General features: G+C 35.7%; 1 protein-coding gene and 1 pseudogene across 12 annotated transcripts in view; both read left to right on the forward strand.

The window, feature by feature from the left end:
- SDCCAG8 (SHH signaling and ciliogenesis regulator SDCCAG8) overlaps window positions 1–23,381 on the forward strand; it is a 247,112-nt gene that overhangs the window by 19,294 nt on the left and 204,437 nt on the right. For 9 of the 11 annotated variants that reach the window (XR_006272696.1, XM_043486065.1, XM_043486066.1 and 6 more), the window contains exons 5-6: window positions 7,988–8,110; window positions 13,513–13,653. Coding sequence is in view for 10 of the 11 variants with exons in the window: in XM_043486065.1 (XP_043342000.1) it covers window positions 7,988–8,110; window positions 13,513–13,653 (264 nt within the window). In the remaining variant the exon portion in view is untranslated. The remainder of the gene's footprint in view (window positions 1–7,987; window positions 8,111–13,512; window positions 13,654–23,381) is intronic. The other 2 variants (XM_043486073.1, XM_043486075.1) reach the window with 1 other exon arrangement.
- LOC122452447 lies at window positions 19,667–21,797 on the forward strand (annotated as a pseudogene). Its single transcript, XR_006272697.1, has one exon. The product of XR_006272697.1 is annotated as a zinc finger CCCH domain-containing protein 14-like (transcript).

Genomic DNA, 23,381 nt, shown 5'->3' on the forward strand with positions numbered 1-23,381 from the left:
ATTTTTTAACTGGGTTGTGCATTTTCTTATTGTTGAACTTCAAAATTTCTTTATATATTTTGGATACCAGTCATTTATCACATATGTCTTTTGCAGTTCTTTTTTCTTAATTTTGGTTTGCCTTAACAGCATCAGAGAGCAGAAGCTTCTAATTTTAATCAAGTCCAACTTATCAGTTTTTTTCTTCCATGGACTGTGCTTTTGGCATTAAATCTAAAAATATTACCCAACCCAAGCTCACCAATATTTTCTCTAATTCTTTTTCGAGCTTTTCTTTTTTTTTTTTCCTAGCTTTTCAATAGTTTTGTGTTTTGCATTTAGATCTGTGCCCCATTTTTAGTTAATATTTGTGAAGGTATAAGATCTGTATCTAGACGTTTAAAAATTTTTTTTGCATATTGATATCCATTTGTTCAACATCATTTGTTGAAAAGACTATCAACATTGAGTTACTCTTATTCCATTTTTTAATTAATTTTATTGTAGTATAGCTCCTTTAAAATGTTGTGTTAGTTTCTACTCTACAGCAAAGTGAATCAGATATATATATATATACCCTCTTATTTCCTTTCCATTTAGGTCACCACAAAGCACTGATCAGAGTTCCCTGACCTATACAGTAGATTCCCTTTAGTTGTCTCTTTTATGCATAGTATTAGTAGTGTGTATTTGTCAATCCCAATCTCTCAATTTATCCCCCTCCCCCTTCCATCCTTGGTATCCACATGTTTGTTCTCTATCCATTGTTAAAGATCCGTTGACTGTTATTTGTGTGTGTCTGTTTCTGGGCTCACTATTCTGTTTCATTGATATATTGGTCAGTTCTGTCACAAATATCACACTGTCTTGATTATTAGAGCTTTATAGTAGGTCTTGACATCTTCCATTGTCAATCTTCCAATTTTTGTCTTTTCCTTCAATATCATATTGATGATTTTGGGTCTTTTGCCTCTTTATGTAAGCTCCAAAGTAATTTGTAAATATTTACAAAGTAACATGCTGGAATTTTGACTGAGATTGTATTGAATCTCTCAAGTTAGGAGGAACTGATATTTTGACAATATTGAATCCTCCTATCCATGTACATGGAATATCTCTCCACTTATCTAGATATTCCTTGATGTCTTCATCAGAGTTTTGCAATTTTGTTCTTACAGATCTGATACATATTTTATGCGATTTATACCTGAGTATTTAATTTTATTGGTGTTAATGTAAATAGCGCTGTGTTCTTAATTTCAAATACCGATTACTTATCACTAATATATAGGGAAACAATTGACTTTTGTATATTAACCTTGTAATGTGCAACCTTGCTTAATGATTTATTTTAGCAGGTTTTTTTTTTATTCTTTGAGATTTTCTTCATAGACAGTCATGTCATCTGTGACAAATACAGCTATCTTTTAAAGAATTTCTTCTTTTATAGCTTTTATTTCTGTTTCTTGCCTTATTGTTTTAGTTAGGACTTTTAATATGATGTTGAATAGAAGTGATAAGAGGTGACCTCCTTGTCTTAATCTTAGTGGGAAGCTACCTATTGTCTCACAGTGAAGTACAATGTTAGCTATAGGTTATTTGTAGATTTTTTTTACTAAACTGAAGATGTTTTTTCTTTATTCCTAGTTTATTGAGGTTTTTACCTTGAATGGCTCTTGGATTTTGTCACTTGCTTTTTTTACATCTATTGATACGATCATTTGATTTTTTTTCTAGCATGTTGAATTATTTTGATTTTGAAATATTGAGCCAGACTTGTATAGGTAGATTAAATTCCATTTGGTCCTGTTGTATAATTATTTTTATACATTGTGGGATTTGATTGACTAATGTTTGATGAGGATTTTTGCATCTATATTCATGGGATATATTGATCTGCCACTTTTCAGCCCTGTAGTCTCTTCACCTAGTTTGGTTAGGATAATGCGGACTTCATAGAATGAGCTAGGAAGTATTCTCTCTGGTATTTTATAAAAGATATTTTAGAGAATTGATCTAATTTCTTTTTAAAATGTTTATCAAAATTCACCAGTGAACCAATATTAGGACTGGTACTTCCTGTTTTGAAAGAGGATCAATTATTTATTCAATTTCTTTAATACAAGTAGGCCTATTCAGGGTAGTAGTACTCTTTACTACTCAAATAGTAAAGAGTCTGCCTGCAATGCTGAAGACCTGGGTTCAATCTCTGGGTTGGGAAGATCCCCTGGAGAAGGAAATGGCAACCCACTCTAGTATTCTTACCTGGAAAATCCCATGGACAGAGGAGCCTGGCAGGCAACAGTCGATGGGGTCGCAGAGTTGGACATGACTAAGTGACTTCACTAGGCCTATTCAGATTAACTGCCTTTCCCTTTAGGGGTTTTGGTAGATTGTGTCTTTCAAGGGACTGGTTCATTTCCTCTAGCGTGATCAAATTATGGACTTAGAGTTGCTCATAGTATTCCTTTATTATCCTTTTACTGTTCATAGAATCTGTGCATGTGTGCTAAGCTGCTTCAGTCATGTCTGACTCTGCACAACCCTATGAACTCCTCTGTCCATGATTCTGCAGGTAAGAATACTGGAGTGGGTTGCCATGCCCTTCTCCAGAGGACCTTCCTGACCTAGGGATCAAGCCTGCATCTCTTATGTCTCCTACATTGGCAGGCGGGTTCTTACCACTAGCGCCACCTGGAAAGCTCCATAGAATCTGTAGTGGTATCATTTCTGAGACTAGTAATCTGTCTTTTTATCTTGATAAACCTGGCTAGACTCTAATTTCACTCATCATTTCGAAGACCTGTCTTTTGGTTTTGTTGCTTTTCTCTCTTGATTTTCTGTTTTTAATTTCATTTGTTTCTGCCCTAATTTTTATTGTCTTTTCTTCTACTTACTATTGATTTAATTTCTTTTGTTGTTGTTTGTTTTAGTTTCCTGAAATTATTCTTTTGAAATCTTTATTCTTTTTAATGTTTCCCCTGATTTAGTTGCATCTCACAAATTTTGATAAGTGGTATTTTCATTTTGGTTTAATTCAAAATAATTTAAATTTTTTTCTTGAAGCTTATCCTTGACCTGTAAATATTTAGAAGAGTATTATTTAATCACCACATATTTTGGGTGTGTTCCAGCTATCTTTCTGTTATTTATTTCTAGTTTAATTCCATTGTGGTCTGAACATACTTTTTGTGATTTCCCTTCTTTTTTATTTATTAATGTATGGTTTTAGACCATAGAATATGGTATGTTTTGGTGAATGTTATGTGTTAGCTTGAGAAGAGTATATATTTTGTTGTTGTTGGATGAAGTAGTATATAAATGTCATTTAGACCCAAGTGATTAATAGTGGTATTCAGTTCAACTATGTGCATACTGATATTTTGCCAGTCTGCCAGATCAGTCAATGACTGATAGAGGAATGTTGCAATCTCTAACTGAAATAGTAAATACATCTATTTGTCCTTGCAGTTCTATCAGTTTTTACTTCATGTATTTTGATGCTCTGTTGTTAGGCACATATACATTAGGATTATTATGTCTTCTTGGAAAATTGAACTTTTTATCAATATGTCATGCCTCTTTATTATCCCTAATATTTTTTTCCTTACTATGAAGTCTGAAATTAATATAGCTACTCTAGCTTTATTTTTTTATTGTTCTTATGTTTTTCTTTTTAAAAATATCTATATTTTATTGACGTACGGTTGACTTATAGTGCTTCAGGTGCATTGCAAGGTAATTCAGTTATACAAATACACATATATTATTTTTGAAATTATTTTCCATCATAGATTATTACAAGATATTGACTATAGTTCCCTATGCTATACAGTAAACCTTTGTTGCTTATTGCATATCTATTTAATTAGAAATCTAGCATTCTATTCATATTAAATCAAACAAGTAGAATAAAACTGTCATAATTTTTTAGTTATGCATAAATTCATAAGCTTTCTAAAATGTATGTATTACACATATTTATATATATGTATACAGAAACTTTTCTGCTACACTTGATAAAGGCTGAGAAAGAACATAAAAAAAAGATGAAGAAACTGGAGAACATATACTAAATGAAATGAGCACTGAATATGAAATAGAAAAAGTGAAACTAGATAAAAGTAAAAGATCATCATATAGTCCAGTTGTTTTTAACATGATTGCTCATTAGAAACATACCTGGAGTTCTGGAGGAAAAAATATGCAAATGCTCAGGTATTGCTTTTTCTCTAGCTTTCTTTTGATTTATGTTAGCATGGCATATCTTTCTCCATTACTTTACTTTTAAAGTATCTGTGTCTTTAGATTTAAAGAAGGCTTCTTGTAGACAGTGTGTACTTGGGTCTTGTCTTTTATTTACTCTGGCAATCTGTCTTTTAATTGATATAGTCAGAGCATGGATGTTTAAAGTGATTATTGATACAGTTGGCTATCTATAATACCTGCCATATTTTTTACTGTTTTCTATTCATTGCCTTTGTTCTTCTGGTTTTTTTTTGGTACCATCTCTGGTTTTGAGTTAGCATGTTATATGATTGTGATTTTCTCCTCTCTTAGCATATCAATTGAAATTCTTTTTTTTAAAAAAAAACTTAATAAGTGGTTGTCCTTGAGTTTGCAGTTACCTTTACCACTAATCTAAGTGTATTTTCAATAAACACTTCAGGGGTTGGGAAAATTCCTTTTAACAGAGTGGTCCCAGTTCCTTCCTCCTGACCCTTATGCATTTCTGTCATTCATTTCAGTTACCCACAAGCTATTATCACTATATCAGTTCAGTTCAGTCACTCAGTCATGTCCGACTCTTTGCGACCCCATGGACTGCAGCACGCCAGGCCTCCCTGTCCATCACCAACTCCTGGAGTTTACTCAAACTCATGTGCATTGAGTTGGTGATGCCATCCAACCATCTCATCCTCTGTCATCCCCTTCTCCTCCTGCCTTCAATCTTTCCCAGCATCAGGGTCTTTTCCAATGAGTCAGCTCTTCGCATCAGGTGGCCAAAGTATTGGAGTTTCAGCTTCAGCATCAGTCCTTCCAATGAATATTCAGGACTGATTTCCTTTAGGATATACCGGTTGAATCTATATACACTATTGCTAATATGATACTGAACAAATTGTTATCTGTTATACCAGCTAACATTAAGAAAAATAAAAGATTATATTTATCTCTATATGCCTTCTTGGACTGCTTTTTCTTTCTTTATGTAGATCTGAGTTTATAACCTAAATAAATTTCCTACTTCTTGAAGAACTTCCTTTTAACATTTCTTGCAAGGCAGGTCTACCAGAGACAGATATTCTAATTTTGGTTACCTGAAAAAGTCTTTATTTTTCCCTAACTTTTGAAGGTTGGTATCACTGACTACAGAGTTCTAGCTTGTTGGGGCTCTTTTCATTCAAAACTTTAAATATTCCATTATACTTTGTCCATGCCTGCATGATTTCTAAAGAGTACCTCATGTAATTCTTATCATTGCTTCTCTATAGGTAAGGTTTTTCCCTTTGACATCTTTAAAATTTTTCTTTTTTCTCTTTGTCTTTGATTTTCTGCAGTTTCAATATGATATACCTTGGTGTTGATTTTTCAGTTTTATCTTGCCCAGTCTCTGAGCTTCTTGGATCTGCGGTTTGGTGCTTATAATTAATTTGGGGCAATTCTCAATCATTATTCATTTAAATATTTCTTCTCCTCCCTTCTCTCTTTCTTCACCTTTATTATTGTTCCACAATTCTTGGGTATTCTGTTCTGTCAGTATCATTCTTTTTCTTCTTTGCATTTCAGTTAGAGAAGTTTCTGTTAACACTTATTCAAGCTTACTAATTCTTTGTATGTGTCCAGTCTACTAATGACCCCTTCAAAAGCAATCTTCATTTCCTCTGCAGTGTTTTTGATTTCCAGCATTTTGCTTTTTTTCTTAGTTTCCATTTCTGTTTATATTATCCATCTGTTCTTGCATGTGGACCACTTTTCCCCATTTGACCCTTTAGCATGCTAATCATAATTATTTTAAACTCTCCATCTGATAATTCCAACATCTTTGCTATATCTAAGTCTGGTTCTGTGTTTACTTAGTCTCCTGAAACTGTATTTTAAGTCTTTTAGTATGCCTTCTAATTTTTTGTTGAATTCTGGACATGGTGGATTGAATAAAAGGAACTGAGGGAAATATACATTTAGTGTAAGGTTTTTTGTTTGTTGTAGAACTTAGACTGTGTTTATTATTTGCTGCTACTATATGTGTCAGAGGCTAAAATTTCCTCTAGTGTTCTGGTTTTGTCTCCACTGTTGTCTTTGGGTTTCCCTCAAGATTTCTGAAGTATATACTGAGATGTGCAGTTATTTTAGTGTATTCCCTTGTTATGATACAAGAGTACTTTTGATGTGGTGGTAGGGTATGGGAGTAGGGGGAGCATTTTGTAATCCTATGATCATGTCTTAGTCTTTTAGTGACCCTGTGCCCTTGGCTATATCCTTCACAAGTGTTTCTCAGTCTCCCTCTCCCCTTAAGTGGGATGAGAAGGCTAGGAAGTTGGAGTTGGGTTTCCCCTCTCTTCCCCCAGGTCACTTAGGTTCTGGGGGAAAAAAACAAAAAGCAGTTTCTCAGGCTCTGGTAAAATAGTTTCTCTTGAGGCAGTCCTGGTTAAAAAGAACAGAATGCTTTTGGGTTACTTTTCCTCTCCTACTGGAGGAAACAGGAGTGGGGTTTCCTCTAGTCTTTGCTATTAGAATCTGCTCGTGTCCTGGAGATAAAGCTCATAAAAGTGTAGGAGACACCTTCCCCTCCAGAGACTGGGTTCCTCTGGGGTTTTTAACTCAAACTGGTCTATACTAAGCTTCCAGCATTTCATCAATTATTTTTATATTTTTCTACCCTACCACTGGCTCCTCCAGAAGTTTCTGCTCTGCTAGGTTGTGGTTCTCAGGAGTGCTTGTCTGTCTTTCCATTCTGAGGGATAATAGTTTTCCCTGTGACCTTAATTCTCTGATGGATCTAAGAAGAGTAGTTTATTTTTAAGCTTGTTCAGCTCTTTTTCTGGTTATGAAGATGGGAGTGATGTCTTCCAAGCTTCTTATATGTCAGACCAAAAATTGGAAGTCTACAATATTTGTTTAATTATGGTTTTCAATTACAGCTTTGAATTTTTTTTCTGAAAAGATAAATGGAATGGAATTTTTATATGCTGTGCAATAGTTGTTTATTATAATGGTAATGAAGATTAAGTGTTATACCCTCAATATATCAGTATTTTTTACATTTTTTCAGGATGAGATGCTACTTAATAGCTATACAAATTGTTATATACCTATAATTCTTTATATTACTCCCTGCACAGCCAAGGAAACACTCTTTAAGAACTATCCACCAAGCTTTTTTCACTCATAGTTTCCTTCCATCTGGCTACCCGTTCATAGATAATCACTGGAACTTTCCTCACCTTTCTGTCTCAGTGTCCTTTATTATCTATGTAGCCCTCTGTCAGTTTTCAATGTTATTGGCATTTGAGCATAAATAATAATATATCTTTCCTTATTTGTTTAGGAGTGTATCTACATCATGTTTAGAAGTCTTTTAGAGAAACCCTTTAATTAAAGAATTTATATAAGTCTGTAAAATAAAATTGTCAGAAACCACACAGTCCTGTGGTATGGCCATTAGCAGGCCGTCTACTGTCTTCCCCCAGCCTTCTGTTTGTTAGCTAATGCTTGAGTTTCTTGTTTGTCGAGATATAATTATAATATTTCAGAAAATGGATAGAGAGCATCAGTCTTCCATGCTTCATATCATGTTGGATCATCTAGTAATCAACAAAGAAAAGCACTACACAATATTGTAAAGTAATTAGCCTCCAACTAATAAAAATAAATGAGAAAAAAAAAAGAAAAGCACTACTTAGGATTGCTTAATGTATGCAGTCTGCAAGTGGCATTTCTTAAAAAGAAAAAAAAGAGGCAAGAAAAAACGCTTAATGTATTTGGTATTTGTTTCTGCTTTTTATAGGAGGAACTCTCTGGAATGAAAAATAGGGTACAAGTAGTTGTGCTTGAAAATGAAAGGCTCCAACAAGAGCTGAAATCTCGAGGACAAGAAGAAATGAGGGAACAAACACTTCTGGATGAATCTGTGAGCATTTATTTAAACCATTAAACTAAAATATATATAGTCTGAATGTTGCCTCCTACCCTCTCCCTCAGCCTTCTTAACTGCTTCAGTTTTTTTCTTAAAGTTTGGCAGACGTACTGTGCTGGTATTCACTTGGGGCTGCAGAAATTAAAAATCACTATGGTGGTATGAATCCTCAAATTAAATGATGCAGTGGTGCCCAGCAGCCACGCCAGTTTCCTCTCTGAGCATTACCATTTGTGTGTTTTCCATACGAAAGAGCAAGTCTGAAAGCAGCAAGTATGTCATATAGGAAGTGTGTTAACAGGGCTGGACTCCGTTAAACCCAGCAACTGTTCAGAACTGTAGCTTAGATTTCTGTTGTATTTCTCTAAATCATCTTTGAACTTTGAGTTCCAATAAGTCGAATTAGCATGGTGTAGCAGAAAGAACACTGACGTGTGTCCAAGATTCAAAATGTTACTCTTCCCATTGACCCTAACAAGCTGTATGTCTGGCAAGTAATTTTATAGGATTTTTCAGGCGTGGCTTCACCTTGTAAGTCCTCTGTTCATTTATTGGCAATTTGAGAAATTCGCCAATATTAGCAGTCCTTACTCTTTATTGTGAATGGGGTTTGGGATGCCTGCTGACAGTGCAGATCCTCGGCTTTATCCCCTGAGAGTTGGTCTGGGTTAGTGTTTGAGCACGTTACCAAAGTGAATCTATCGGTGGAATACATTTTGAGGAACAGAGAATTATGTGATCTCTATAATTCTGTGACATAAAATTTTTATAACGATATTTAAATAATGTTTAAATTTAATTTCTCTTTATGAGTTGTCAGAGATACTTTTGCCTTCAAAATATTTTTTACTCTTTTGCTGTGGGATGTAGTTGATAACAGTTGTTCTGCTTTTTGAGACAAAACTCAATTTTCCATGGGAAAGTTTTGGTACTTGCCTGTTTCGGCTTTACTTTGCAGTGTATTTTGGTGCTTTTGCTTTAGTCATTATTAGTTCTGTTTAGGAAAAAAAACAACTCTTTTAATGTTTTACTTAGGTGTCCTCTAATTTTTGAAGTTTTTTTCTTAACCTGACCTGTTGTTTCATTTGTAATCCTGGAGTTCTATGTGTTAGAATTTGCTATTTTATCTGGATGTGTTAACTCTGAATAATAATGTGAGCTGATTAGCACTTTAGTTTATTTTTCTGCAATTACACATCACTTTGTGATCAGCTATTTTCTTCATCATATAACTTTTTCTGAATATTTATAGTATTGTATTATTAATATTAGTGTTTAAAAATTTTGCCTTAGGTGCTATTATTTTGGGTCAATTTGAAAATGATTCATTAAAAAGTACTTACAAGTAAGCTCATTTTTAAAATAATATATTCTTTTGATTTTCCTCCAAATATGCAGTGAACAGTGACTCAGTTATTCATAGTCTTTGATATTTATACAGTGCAAAGAAGTGGAAGATGGGGAAGTGAAATGAGAAAGGAAATAAGGCAGACAAGTGAATCAGAGGGCTAGAGAAGTGAGTAATGCAAAAGGGGAAGGAAATGATGGTAAAAGCACACATGCTTTGCCTTATGAACAAAGGAAACTTGCTTAAGAAAACTACAGATACACAGATTATAGAAAGGATAGAGTTGTAGAAAGCTTTTTTTTAAAAAAAACATTCACATGAAAAAACATAATGCAGATATTGAAATGATTGTTGCATATGTGTCAGGTGAACTTGATACCTATTTTAATGTTAGTCTTCTGTTTTATTTTGTTGTTACAAAATTATTTTTCCCACTTTCTACTTGTGGAGGTGAATTGAGGCATTTTGGCAACCTATGAATAGTGTTGTATTGAGAGTTCTGATATAAATAAAGCTACTTAGAATATCTTAAATATAAACAGATCGAGAGATATTATCTTCCTTTTTTCCTAAACTCTTTTTAATGAGCCTATTACCGTGTTGATGGTAAATCTTGCCTAAGCTATTGGCAGATTTGAATATATATTTTCAATGTTTCTTAATGCCTTCTTTGGAAAAACAATTGAAATATGTATAGAGTAATAATTAATATTTATTGATGACTGCATGGTTATGCTGTACCAGGTACTGTATCAAATACTTTGTTTACATTGTATCATTTCAGTCTTATGATAGCCGCATAAGGCAGGTGTTGTTACATCTGCTTTCAGATGATTAAATTAAGGTATACATCAGTTAAGTAACCTACAAAGCTAGAACTCAAACACAGCACTGTCTGACTCCCCTGATCCATCTCCCTGGCCTTGAATAATACTGCCTTTCTGACTAGATTAGGAATAGCTTATCAGTATTTAACCAAACCATCTTTGCCATGGACTGGGACTTTGATGGTAGCCTACATGACTTTTAGCTTTTAGCTTAGTTTTTGACTTAACAGTTGAAAGGCAAGCAGATTATTTTTAAATAACTAAAACCATTCAAAGAATATTTCATTTGCATCTTCATTTTTTATCATATTCCTTCTTGAGGGGCTTTTCTTGCAAATTCAAAAATTATATTGAAATACTCTTTTTATTAGAATTTCTTTTTAAGTAGAAAATTTCTGAGCTATTTCTTTCCATGTCTCTTCATCCCTTCCATTTCAACCCCTCCCCTCAATTAAGAAATCAGAGGTCTTCAGTGATCTTCAGGGATGTAAATGTAGTTTGACTTTTTATATCTTGATCAAATATCATTCAAGTTTTTTGAAAGCTATTTGTGAAAGAACATGTCAATTAGACTAGCACTTATTTCCAAACAATATTATTTGATATCATAAATCAGTGATCTATAGTCTACATACATCCTCCAATTTCTCCATAGGAAATTTGTACCACTTTCCTTCATTGCTCTGCAAGACTATTTTTAATACAATTAAATCTTGGAAGATTTTTCCCTACTTAAAGAATCAAGTTCAAGCTTATTAGCATGGCATACTTTACTTTCCAGATCCTTATTTAATTCTCTGGCTTCTTCTTTTTTTTTTTTTTCGTTTTTCCTGGTGGCTCAGACAGTAAAGAATCTGCCTGCAATGTGGGAGATCTGGGTTCCATTCCTAGGTCAGGAAGATCCCCTGAAGAAGGGAATGGCTACCCACTCCAGTATTCTTGCCTGGAGAATTCTATAGACAGAGGAGGCTGGCAGGCTACAGTCCATGGGGTCGTATAGAATTGGACACGACTGTGCAACTAACACACGCACTTTCATAATTGATTTACAATGCTGTGCCAATCTCTGCTGTACCACAAAATAGCTGTTATACACATATTTGCATTCTTTTTTATACTCTTTTCCCTTATGGTTTATCACAAGATATTGAATATATCAAATAGTTCTCTGTGTTATACATTAAGACCTTCTTGTTTATCAATTCTAAATGTAATAGCTTGCTTCTACCAACAGCAAGCTCCCAGTCTATCCTTCTCTCTTTTCCCCTATCCCTTGCCAACTGCAAATCTGTTCTCTATGTCTATGAGCTTGTTTCTGTTTTGTATGTAGATTAATTTGTGCCAAATTTTAGGTACAAATATGGCACATGATAAGTGATATTAAATGGTATTTGTCTTTCTCTTTCTGACCTACTTCACTTAGTATGATAATCTCTAGTTGCATCCATGTTGCTGCAAATGGCATTATTTCATTTTTCATGACTGAGTAGTATTCCATTGTGTATGTGTACCACATCTTTATTTATTCATCTGTAAATGGACGTTTAGGTTGTTTCCATGCTTTGGCTATCATAAACAGTTCTACTTTCATCTTCTGACATTATTGCCTTGTATGTCAACCTTTAATAATACTGAATTTCCTAAAAGCCTCTGGGAAGCACCATGCTATTTCTCATTTCTGTGAGTTTTCTCATGGTGTTCTCACTTCTTGGCATCTAACTTATTTTTTTCATCCTTCAAGATATCACACCAGTGTCAAAACTTCTCCAGAAACTTTCCTTGAATCTCCAGTTGCTCTTAGTATACCTCTTCTGTCTGGCCTTGTCCTGACATGCACACTTATGGCTTTATTAAGTTGAAATTATCTGCTTAGGTTTTTCTCTTCTTCGTTAGCCTATAAACTCCTCAAGGTTAAGATTGGTCTTGCTCATTTTTACCACCCACCACTGGCCACCAAGCTTTTAGCAGAATGCCTGAACATAGTATTATACAAGTTCTTTGAACTTCCCAAAGAATATGGAATAGAATCTCAGAATACTACTTTGAATGAATACAGTTTACCACATTCTAACATGATATGACACCACAGTATAGTTCTGCGTTTGGGGACATATCCTTGCTTATGAATACTACTGTGTCCCTTAGCCCTTAATAGGAGTTCATTAATTACTTGTTGGATAAATTAAATAAATATTTTAGTTCTGGATTCACACATAAATCACCCAGATTTTGAGCTGCTTATTATACTGAATGCTGAGAGAATGCCAAAGTTTGCCAATTGACAGTGGGTACACCAAATTCAGTCTCTAGATATGTTTTGTCTATTTGAAAAACTGACTCAGTATTTAACAGTGTTTCAATTGAAGAGCCAGATATCTGCCTCATCTTTTTGAAAATCTAAAGATTTTTTGGGGGTAATATGAGATGGCATTCACACACGGCAGCAATTGACTGGAACTGAATAGTAACTTCTTTCTGGGGTTGCTTTGTCATGGTCCCTGTGACTACTTTTTGGATCCTTGACAGGCAAGCTGCATGTCAGTTCTGTTTATCACCATGCACTGTTTTTTCTCATTGAAGATAAATAGTTTTCTGAAAAGGCAGAAGAGCATAGTGGTTTAGGACTCTAGAGCTAGATTGCTAGGGTTCAGATCCTAGCTCTGCCACTTATTAGTCACTTTCTACCTCTGTGACTTTTAGCAGTTACTCTCTGTAACTCAGTTTCCTCATCTATAAAATGGAGATAACAATGAAACTTGTCCCATAGAATTATTGTAATGATTAACTAAGTTAATATATGTGGAGGACATAAAACAGTGTCTGGTACATAGTAAACATCTTATGTAGTAATTATTATTATTAGTCAAAGCTTTATATGAAATGTGGAAAATAGAAAACAAACCAAGAGAGATTTATGTGTTTCAAGAGTATATGTCTCGAAAGAGGTAAGAGACAATTTCATTTGTTCAATACACTGATATAGTGCCCTCTTCGCTCATTTACATTATTGCCTGTACCTGTAGGAATTCAACTTTGCAACACGGATTTGGAATATGCCCCTAACGGCTTGAAAATGCAAAATAATTGTTGATTTGTATCTAGAAGCATCTGCTGTTTTCCTTATTCCTTTCATCACAGATAATCAGTATTCCATTTGTAAAGTATGTATATTGATTTAGAAGTTAAAAGTCAATTGCAAGTACTTTCACATTTTATTTTAGGGAAACATTCAGAATTCTTGGATTACAACAGGTGAAGACTATAGGGTGGATGAAGCTCCAAAGAGATCATTTTCATGTGGCAATGCCGATACTATCAAAGTTGCTTCTGCTGGTGAGGCTGAAAAATGGAAACTAGAACTGGTGAGTATTGGGTACTTTTTTCATATGCATCTACATTTTTGGTACTTTTTTATTGCGGTGAATATATATAACACAAAATTTGCTATTTTAACCATTTAAAATTTTAAGTGTACAATTAATTACACTAAGTACATTCACAGTGTTGTTCAACCATAAACAGTACTCACTTCATTTCCAGAACATTTTCATCATCCCAAACAAAAACTCTACCAATTAAATAATAACTTCCATTCCCCTCTTCCCACAACCTTTGGGAACATTTTCTGCTTTATGTCTTTATATAAGTTTGTCTATTCTAGATACTTCACATAAGTGTTTCTCATTTTGACTGGCTTATTTCATTGAGCATACAGTTTTCAAGTTTCATCCATATTGTAATGTGTATCATAATTTTATATCTTTATAAGGGTGAATAATATTCCACTGTACATATATGCCACACTTTGTTTTTCCTTTTATCTCTTAATGGATTTTGGGGGAGTTTCAACCTATTGGCTGTTGTGGGTAAGGCTGCTATGAACATTGATGCACAAGTATCTGTTTGAGGTCCTACTTTCAAATATAATCAGAAAGTAATTGTTGGATAATTTGGTAATTCTTCATTTTTTTTTCCTGCTTCTCAGACTCAATTATTTCAATTGTTCCATCTTCAAATTTTCAGATTCTTTCTTCTGCTGCCCAAATCTCTAAAATCTCTTTAGTGAATTTTTTATTTCAGTTTTTGTTGTTTTCAGCTCCAGAATTTGTTTGGTTCTTTTCTATAATCTGTTTTCCTGACTTCCTTTAGTTCTTAGTTTGTACTTTCTCTTAGCATTCTGAGTGTTCTTAGGCAGTCATTTTAAAGTTTTCGTCTAGTAAGTCTGATGTCTGCAGTTTCATAGGCATGGTTCCTGTCAGTTTATTCTGTTGAATTGAGTGAGCCATGTTTTCCTCTTTCTTTGTATGCCTACTGATTTTTTGTTGTTGAAAACTGGGCATTAAACTGTTATATGTGATAACTCTGGAAATCAGATACCCTATTTTTTTAAGGTTTGATGTCTTTTTTATTGTTGAAGGCTGTCATAGTCCTTTAAAGAATTTTCCAAACTATTTCTGTAAAAACTATTCCTTGTTGTGTGTGATCACTGAGATCTCTGTTCCATTAGCTCATATTCAGCTGATGTTTGAGAGATTTCCTTGACTGCCAGCAGCTGAAACAAACAACAACAAGAAAGCCAAGAAGCCCCCCAAAAATAGAACAACCAGCTCTCCAAGTCTTTGCACTTTGACTGTGCTGGATGTTAGCTTACAGTTAGGCCTGCTCTGAGCCTAGAGATCAGCCTGAAGTGAAAGCTTCAGGTCTTCTTAGGACTTTTCTGAGAATGCATTTTCCCTGGGCATGTTTGTGGCTTTCTAAACTCCCCATATACATAGATGCTTCTGAATGTCCCAATCTCTCGAGGAGTCTAAAATAATTATATTTTAAGATCAAATGATACTTTTAAATCCTTTGATCTGGGTGAAAATAATGGAATGATGGAACCAAAAATGGAATGTTCCAGGGGAAAATATAATGAATCATAGTTCCACTCTCATTATTATCCACAGGTTTTGTTGTTAAATTTTTCTAAAAGCTCTTTCCGGCCCAAATTTCCTTGCTCCTTCTCATTCTCTAATCCAAGCTTTTTTCTAGTATTTAGGAAAGAGTTCCTTTCTTTTAAAAAAAAATCAGAAAGACTAAGTAAATTATATGGTTTTTTTCCAACTGAATAAGCTATGATAGCTACTTAATACCCATAGGATTAGGACCAATCTCCCAAGCCATCTGCTATTTTCTTCAAACTACATTTCCAGCCTCGCTTCTCATTCTTCTGTCATTCTCACAAGTATTAGCTATAAGCACACACACCACTCACTTCTTGCTACTTCATAAGCTTATTTCCCAGTTCCATTTCTCTTTGAAGAATTGACTTTGGCTTATGTAATAATGCCTGCCTAAAATGCTTCCTTCTTATCCTCTACCTATTGAAATGTTTACCTACCAAACTTAGTTCAAATGTCCCCTCCCATCCTACCTTCCCTAATTACATGCTTCCATTCCTCCTTTTCCCACATTAGAATTAGTTTCCCTCTTACGTCTTCTCTTAGTGTTCTATTTATAACTATTATAGATTCACTTGTTTATCCTGTTTGTGTCAAAGGTCAGTCTCTGCTTCTGTGTGCTTTATGTTCCAAGTCTTCCTCACTTCTTTCAAAGATTTCACTCTTGCACGTATCTCCTCTTGCTCTTGTACCTTATATCCCTCTTAACTGGGTTTTTAGCAAAATATGTGCTATACTAGCTCCTGTCTTAAAGCAAGTAAACACAATATATTCTCTTCATCTTACATTCCCTTTGAACTATCACCCAGCTACTCCCCTTCATACCAAAGGCTTTTGAAGCAGTTGTCTATACTCACGCCTCTGTTCCTCATGGCCCATTCTCTCTTCAACATAGTTTATTTGAGCTTCTCCCCCCATATTCCCCTAAACCATTTCTTTTCAAGGTCATTAATAACCTCCACATATCAGTCTTCATCTTCCTTCCTCATCTCAGAGCAGCATTCTATAATATGTACATTAGCTGGTCATGCCATCCTTTGATATTTCTAATGACACAATTTAACATAAATTCAGAAAAGTATGCAAAACAAAAATGTACAGCTTTAGGATTTATCTCCAAATGAACAACCATGTAATTGTCCCTGTAAGATGTCTAACATTACCATGTCCCACAAGCCCTCTTCATGCCCACTCCCAATCATCACCTCTCATTCTCTTAAAGCTAAACACTAGCTTGACTTTTATGAAAATTGATCCCTAAGCATGATCCCCAAACATTCAAATTGATTTTTGCCTGGATTTTAAAATATTACATAAATTGAATCACATAGTACTTATTCTTTCTTGTGTAGCTATTTTTCAGTATTATATTTGATAGATTCATAGATTTTTTTAGTTGCATGTGTTAGAAGTTTATTCATTTTCATTGATAGATCTACTGTATGAATATAACAGAATTATGTATTTATGTATTGCTGACAGATATTTGTATTTTTCCAGTTTGGGGATATTGTGATTATTGCTGCTGTGAGCATTCTTTTATGCGTCTGTTGGTGTGCATTGTACACATTTATGTTGGGTATGTACCTTGGAGTGTCATTGTTGGTCACAGTGTATGTATATGCTCAATTTGAGTAAAAAAGGGCAAACTTTTCCAAGGTGATTTTTTTATTAGTTGACACTTCTGTCAGCAGCATGAGTGATACCATTGCTCCATATCCTTGCCAATACTTGATATTCTGTTTTTCTGGTGGTCCTAGAGTGTTCTCATTGTGATTTTTATTTTCATTTCTCTGATTTCTCATGTGATTGAGTATCTTCTCATGTATCTGCCATTTGATGTCCTTTTTAGTGACATGCCTGTTCAAATATCCTACTTATTTTTTTGAATTATCTGACAATGTTTTTTTAAAGTTCTTAATATGAGTATAAGCCCATTATTGGTTACCTCTGTTGAAACATATTTTCCTATTTTTTTGTGGTTTTTCTTGGAACTCTCTTGATAGGTTTCTTTTTTCTCTTTCTTTCTTGATTAGAATTTCTTAATTTTAATGTGGTCCAATTTACCAGTGTTTTCCCTTTATTTTTTAGTATCTTTTCTGACCTATATAAAAACGTATTTCCCTATCCCCAAGGCCATCAGATATTCTGAAGATATTCTCCTATATTATCTTTCAGAAAACTTATAATCTTGCTTTTTACATTTAGAACTACAGTGTACATGGAATTTATTTTTGTATCTGATGGGAAGTGTAGGGGGTTACTTTTTCGATTGGGTTATTTATATATCCCAACATCATCTATTGAGAAGACAGTCATTTGCCTGATACCTTTGTTATAAATCAGGTTTGCATATATGTGTGAGTCTGTTTCTGGGCTTTGTGTTTTATATCCTTGGTGTCTGTGTTACTACTTCTTTGTGCTATTACCATCATGTCTTGATTCTTATAACCTTGTATCTGGTAGACCAAGTCTTCCAACATTTTTCTTAGAACTAAAAAATGTCCTATTTCTTGCCTTTTGCATTTCCAAATACATTTATAATTAGTTAGCTTTCAAAAAGCCATTAAGTAGTTTTGATTGAGATTACATTAAAGGTATAGGTCATTCGTGGGAGGAAGACTTGATATCTTATGATAATATATGTCTAATAGTAAAATTACATATCAGTCTAGTTCAGTTCAGTTCAGTTGCTCAGTCATGTCCGACTCTTTGTGACCCCATGAATCGCAGCATGCCAGGCCTCCCTGTCTATCACAAACTCCTGGAGTTTACTCAAACTCATGTCCATCGAGCCATCTCATTCTCTGTCGTCTCCTTCTCCTCCTGCCCCCAATCCCTCCTAGCATCAGGGTCTTTTCCAATGAGTCAACTCTTCACATAAGGTGGCCAAAGTATTGGAGTTTCAGCTTCAGCATCAGTCCTTCCAATGAACACCCAGGACTGATCTCCTTTAGGATGGACTGGTTGGATCTCCTTGTCAGTCCAAGGAACTCTCAAGAGTCTTCTCCAAAACACAGTTCAAAAGCATCAATTCTTCAGTGCTCAGCTTTCTTCACAGATCCAACTTTCACATCCATACATGACCACTGGGAAAAACCATATAGCCTTGACTAGATGACCTTTGTTGGAAGTAATTGCCTCTGCTTTTAACATACTATCTAGGTTGGTCATAACTTTCCTCCAAGAGTAAGCATCTTTTAATTTCATGGCTGCAATCACTTGCAGTGATTTTGGAGCCCCAAAAAATAAAGTCTGACACTGTTTCACTGTTTCCCCATCTATTTCCCATGAGGTGATGGGACCAGATGCCATGATCTTAGTTTTCTGAATGTTGAGCTTTAAGCCAACTTTTTCACTCTCCTCTTTCACTTTCATCAAGAGGCTTTTTAGTTCCTCTTCACTTCTGCCATAAGGGTGGTGTCATCTGCATATCTGAGGTTATTGATATTTCTCCCAGCAATCTTGATTCCAGCTTGTGCTTCTTCCAGCCCAGCCTTTCTCATGATATACTCTGCATATAAGTTAAATAAGCAGGGTGACAATATACAGCCTTGACGTACTCCTTTTCCTATTTGGAACCAGTCTGTTGTTCCATGTCCAGTTCTAACTGTTGCTTCCTGACCTGCATACAGGTTTCTCAAGAGGCAGGTCAGGTGGTCTGGTATTCCCATCTCTTTCAGAACTTTCCACAGTTTATTGTGATCCACACAGTCAAAGCCCTTGGCATAGTCAATAAAGCAGAAATAGATGTTTTTCTGGAACTCTCTTGCTTTTTTGATGATCCAGTAGATGCTGGCAATTTGATCTCTGGTTCCTCTGCCTTTTCTAAAACCAGCTTGAACATCTGGAAGTTCACGGTTCACATATTGCTGAAGCCTGGCTTGGAGAATTTTGAGCATTACTTTACTAGCATGTGAGATGAGTGCAGTTGTGCAGTAGTTTGAGCATTCTTTGGCATTGCCTTCCTTTGGGATTGGAATGAAAACTGACCTTTTCCATTCCTGTGGCCACTGCTGAGTTTTCCAAATTTGCTGGCATATTGAGTGTAGCACTTTCACAGCATCATCTTTCAGGATTTGAAGCTCAACTGGAATTCTATCACCTCCACTAGCTTTGTTCATAGTGATGCTTTCTAAGGCCCACCTGACTTCACATTCCAGGATGTCTGGCACACCATTTAGGTCATCTTTAATTTTTTTCAGTTTTTTATAGTTTTCTGAATAAAGGCCTTACGCATATTTCTTTAGAATTAACCTCTAGATTTTTAAGAGTATTATCTATCATAAGCAATATACATATTTAAAATTTTCATTTTCTTATTCTTCATGCTAGTATAGAGAAAAGCCCATGGTTTCTGTATTTTGACTGACTCCTACTTGCTTTCGATTAGTGTTATCATTGTATTTTTTTCCTATTGTTTTACTTTTAACATACTTATATCTTCATATTTAATATGGGTTTCTATGGACAGCATATAGTTGAGTTTTGCTTTTTTTATCCAATCTGACAATATCTGTCCTTTAAAAGTGATTATGGGGGTGGAGGTCTGGCTGCGGGTGGGGAAGCTGGCGTCGGGCCCCTGGTCCGTGGGATGCCGCGCAATGCCCGCCGCTTCCCCCCGTGGAGCCATGGAGATCACCACGGAGATCACCACGGAGATCAGCCAGTGCCATTAAGGGAAATTGCAAGAATTAGGAGCTTATGTCAATGAAGAACTTCCTGATTACATTATGGTGATGGTGGCCAACAAGAAAAGTGAGGACCAAATGACAGAGGACCTGTCCCTGTTTCTAGGGAACAACGCAATTCCATTCACCGTATGGCTTCACGGTGTATTAGATAAACTTCGTTCTGTAACAACCGACCCCTCTAGTCTGAAGTCTTCTGATACCAACCTCTTTGATGGTAACGTACCTTCAGACAAGAGCAGTTTCAGTCCAGGAGATGAGAGAAGGCACAAAGCTGCTGTGCCACGTCTTGCAGTTTCTAGCACTAGACCTGAAAAAAGAGAATCTAGAGTTTCTACAAGTTCACAGGAGCAGAAAGCCACTAATAGCAGATAGACTTGCGATGATGGAGCTGCAACCCGACTAATGTCCACAGTGAAACCTTTGAGGGAGCTAGCACCCTCTGAAGATGTGATTGATATTAAGCCAGAACCAGACGATCTCACTGATGAAGACCTCAATTTTGTGCAGGAAAATCCCTTATCTAAGAAAAAAACTACAGTGACACTTACGTACGGTTCTTCTCGCCCTTCTATTGAAATTTATCGACCACCTGCAAGTCGAAACGCAGACAGTGGTGCTCATTTAAACAGGTTGCAGTTTCAACAGCAGCAAAACAGTATTCATGCTGCCAAACAATTTGATGTTCAGAGCAGCCGAGTGTATGAGACAGGACGTCTGTGTGAACCAGAAGTGCTTCACAGCTTAGAAGAGACTTACAGTCCCTTCTTCAGAAGCAACTCAGAAAAGATGAGTATTGAGGAAGAAAACTTTCGGAAGAGAAAGTTGCCTGTGGTAAGTTCGGTTGTTAAAGTAAAAGAGCTCAGTCACGATGGAGAAGAGGAGGAGGCAGACGATGACTGTGGGTCCCTACAGGAAGCCTCTCCAGCAGTGTGTCAGCGCCGGCGAAGCCTGAACGGAGACCTTCACTTCCACCTTCTAAACAAGCTAACAAGAATCTGATTTTGAAGGCTATTTCTGAAGCTCAAGAATCTGTAACAAAAACAACTAACTATTCTACAGTCTCACAGAAACAGACACTCCCAGTTGCTCCCAGAACTCGAACTTCTCAGGAAGAATTGCTAGCAGAAAGGGTCCAGGGACAAGGCAGAGTCCCCAGGATAAGTTCTCCCATTAAAGGAGAGGAAGCAAAAGGAGATGATACAGACAAAAGTCAAGGAACTCAACAGAGGCAGTTGTTATCCCGATTGCAAATTGACCCCGTAATGGCAGAAACTCTGCAGATCAGTCAAGCTGAGATGAGTGAGCTGAGCGTGGCGCAGAAGCCAGAGAAGCTGCTGGAGCGCTGCAGGTACTGGCCCGCCTGCAAGAACGGGGACGAGTGCGCTTACCGTCACCCCGTGTCGCCTTGCAAATCCTTTCCCAATTGTAAATTTGCTGAGAAGTGTCTGTTTGTTCATCCAAATTGTAAATATGATGCAAAATGTACTAAACCAGACTGTCCCTTCACTCACATGAGCCGAAGAACCCCAGGACTGCCTCCAAAACCAGTCACAGCACCAGCACCGCCTGCCAGTATCAGCTGTGCCGCCACTTCCCAGCTTGTAAGAAAATGGAGTGTCCCTCTATCATCCGAAACACTGTAGGTTTAACACGCAGTGTACGCGACCTGACTGTACGTTTTATCACCCCACCATTACTGTGCCACCGCGACATGCCTTGAAACGGATTCGACCTCAGACCAGTGAATGACACCCAGTCCTACCTGACGGAAGACTGTGGCGTTTGAAAGTTTCCATCTACTGATGAAAGACATTCTGCAGAATTTGTCAAATCTTTGAAACTTGGAATATATTGCTTTCATAATATGAAGTTTATTGCCTATCTGAAGTGTCTAATTTTTCAAGTTTGTAAGTTTATTAAGTGATTTTAACATTAGGTCTTTTTTTGTTGTTTTGTTTTGACTATGGAAAGACAGTTTAAGGAAAAGCTGAAATCTATTAAAACATTTGAGGCATGTTTGTAAAAAAAAAGTGATTATGTGTATACTTGGCTTTAAATCTACTATCTTGTTATGTCTTTTTTTCCCCTTCTGCTATTTCTTCACCTTTTCTTTTTTTTTCCTTTCCTGCCTTCTTTTGAATTAGTTGGACATTTTAATGGTTCCATTTTATTTCGTTTTCTCACTCTGGAAAAATCTTTAGCACCAGCATTCACCTGGTTTTGTTCAAGTCAACAACCCAGGGTTATTTTTAATTTCTTTTTCTCCCCCACATCTATTCAGTCATAAAATTCTGTCAGTTTTACATGAGTAGATAGAACTCCTAGAGGGGAACATAAGCAAATCATTCTCTGACATAAATCTTAGCAATATTTTCTTAGATCGGTGTCCCAAGGCAAAAGAAATAAAAGCAAAAATAAATAAGTGGGACCTAAAAACTTTTACTATGCAAAAGAAACCAACCACAAAACCTATAGCATAGTAGAAAATATCTGCAAACTATGTGACCAACAAGGGGTTAATATCCAAAGATAGAAATATCCCATAACTCAATACAAAAAAAAAAAAAAAACAGACAACCCAATCAAAAATGGAGAGAGGACCCAGACAGACATTTTTCCAAAGAAGATATATAGATGACCAACAGGCACATAAAAAGAGATTATTAGAGAAATGCAAATCAAAGCCTCAGTGAGGTATCACTTCACACTAGTCAGAATGGCTATCATCAAAAAGTATACAAATAATAAATGCTGGAGAGATGTGGAGAAATGGGAACCCTTGTGCCCTGTTAGTGGGAATGTAAATTGGTGCAGCCACTTTGGGAAATAGTATCGAGGTTCCCTGAAAAACTCAAAATAGAGCTACCATATGATACCCACTCCTGAGTATTTATCCTCCCCAAAAATGACACCTCCTATTTGAGAAGACTCATGCCCCCCCAATGTCCATAGCATCATTATTTACAATAGCCAAGACATGGAAGCAACTTGTGTCCATCAGCAGACAATTGGCTTAAAAGATATTGTTTATATATATATCTGATAGAATATTACTCTGCCATAAAAAGAATGAAGTATTGTCATTTGTAGCAACATGGATGCGCCTAGAAAATATTATACTTAGTGAAGAAAGAGAAATACAAATTCTTTTTTTTTTAGAAATACAAATTTATATGACATCACTTTTATGTGAAATCTGAAAAAATAATGCAAATAAATCTATATACAAAACAGAAACAGACTCACAGGCATAGATAACAAATTATGGTTGACAAAGGGGAGAGGGAGTGAAGGAGGGACAGATTCAGAGTATGGGATTAACAGATACAAACTACTATGCATAAAATAGATAGGCAACAAGGATTTACTGTGTAACACAGGGAATTATATTCAGTACCTAATAATAACAACCTATAATGGAACATATTTGGAAAACTCAGCAGTGGTTACAGG

Source organism: Cervus canadensis, chromosome 13 (assembly GCF_019320065.1).
Source record: "Cervus canadensis isolate Bull #8, Minnesota chromosome 13, ASM1932006v1, whole genome shotgun sequence".
NCBI classification, from domain to species: domain Eukaryota; kingdom Metazoa; phylum Chordata; class Mammalia; order Artiodactyla; family Cervidae; genus Cervus; species Cervus canadensis.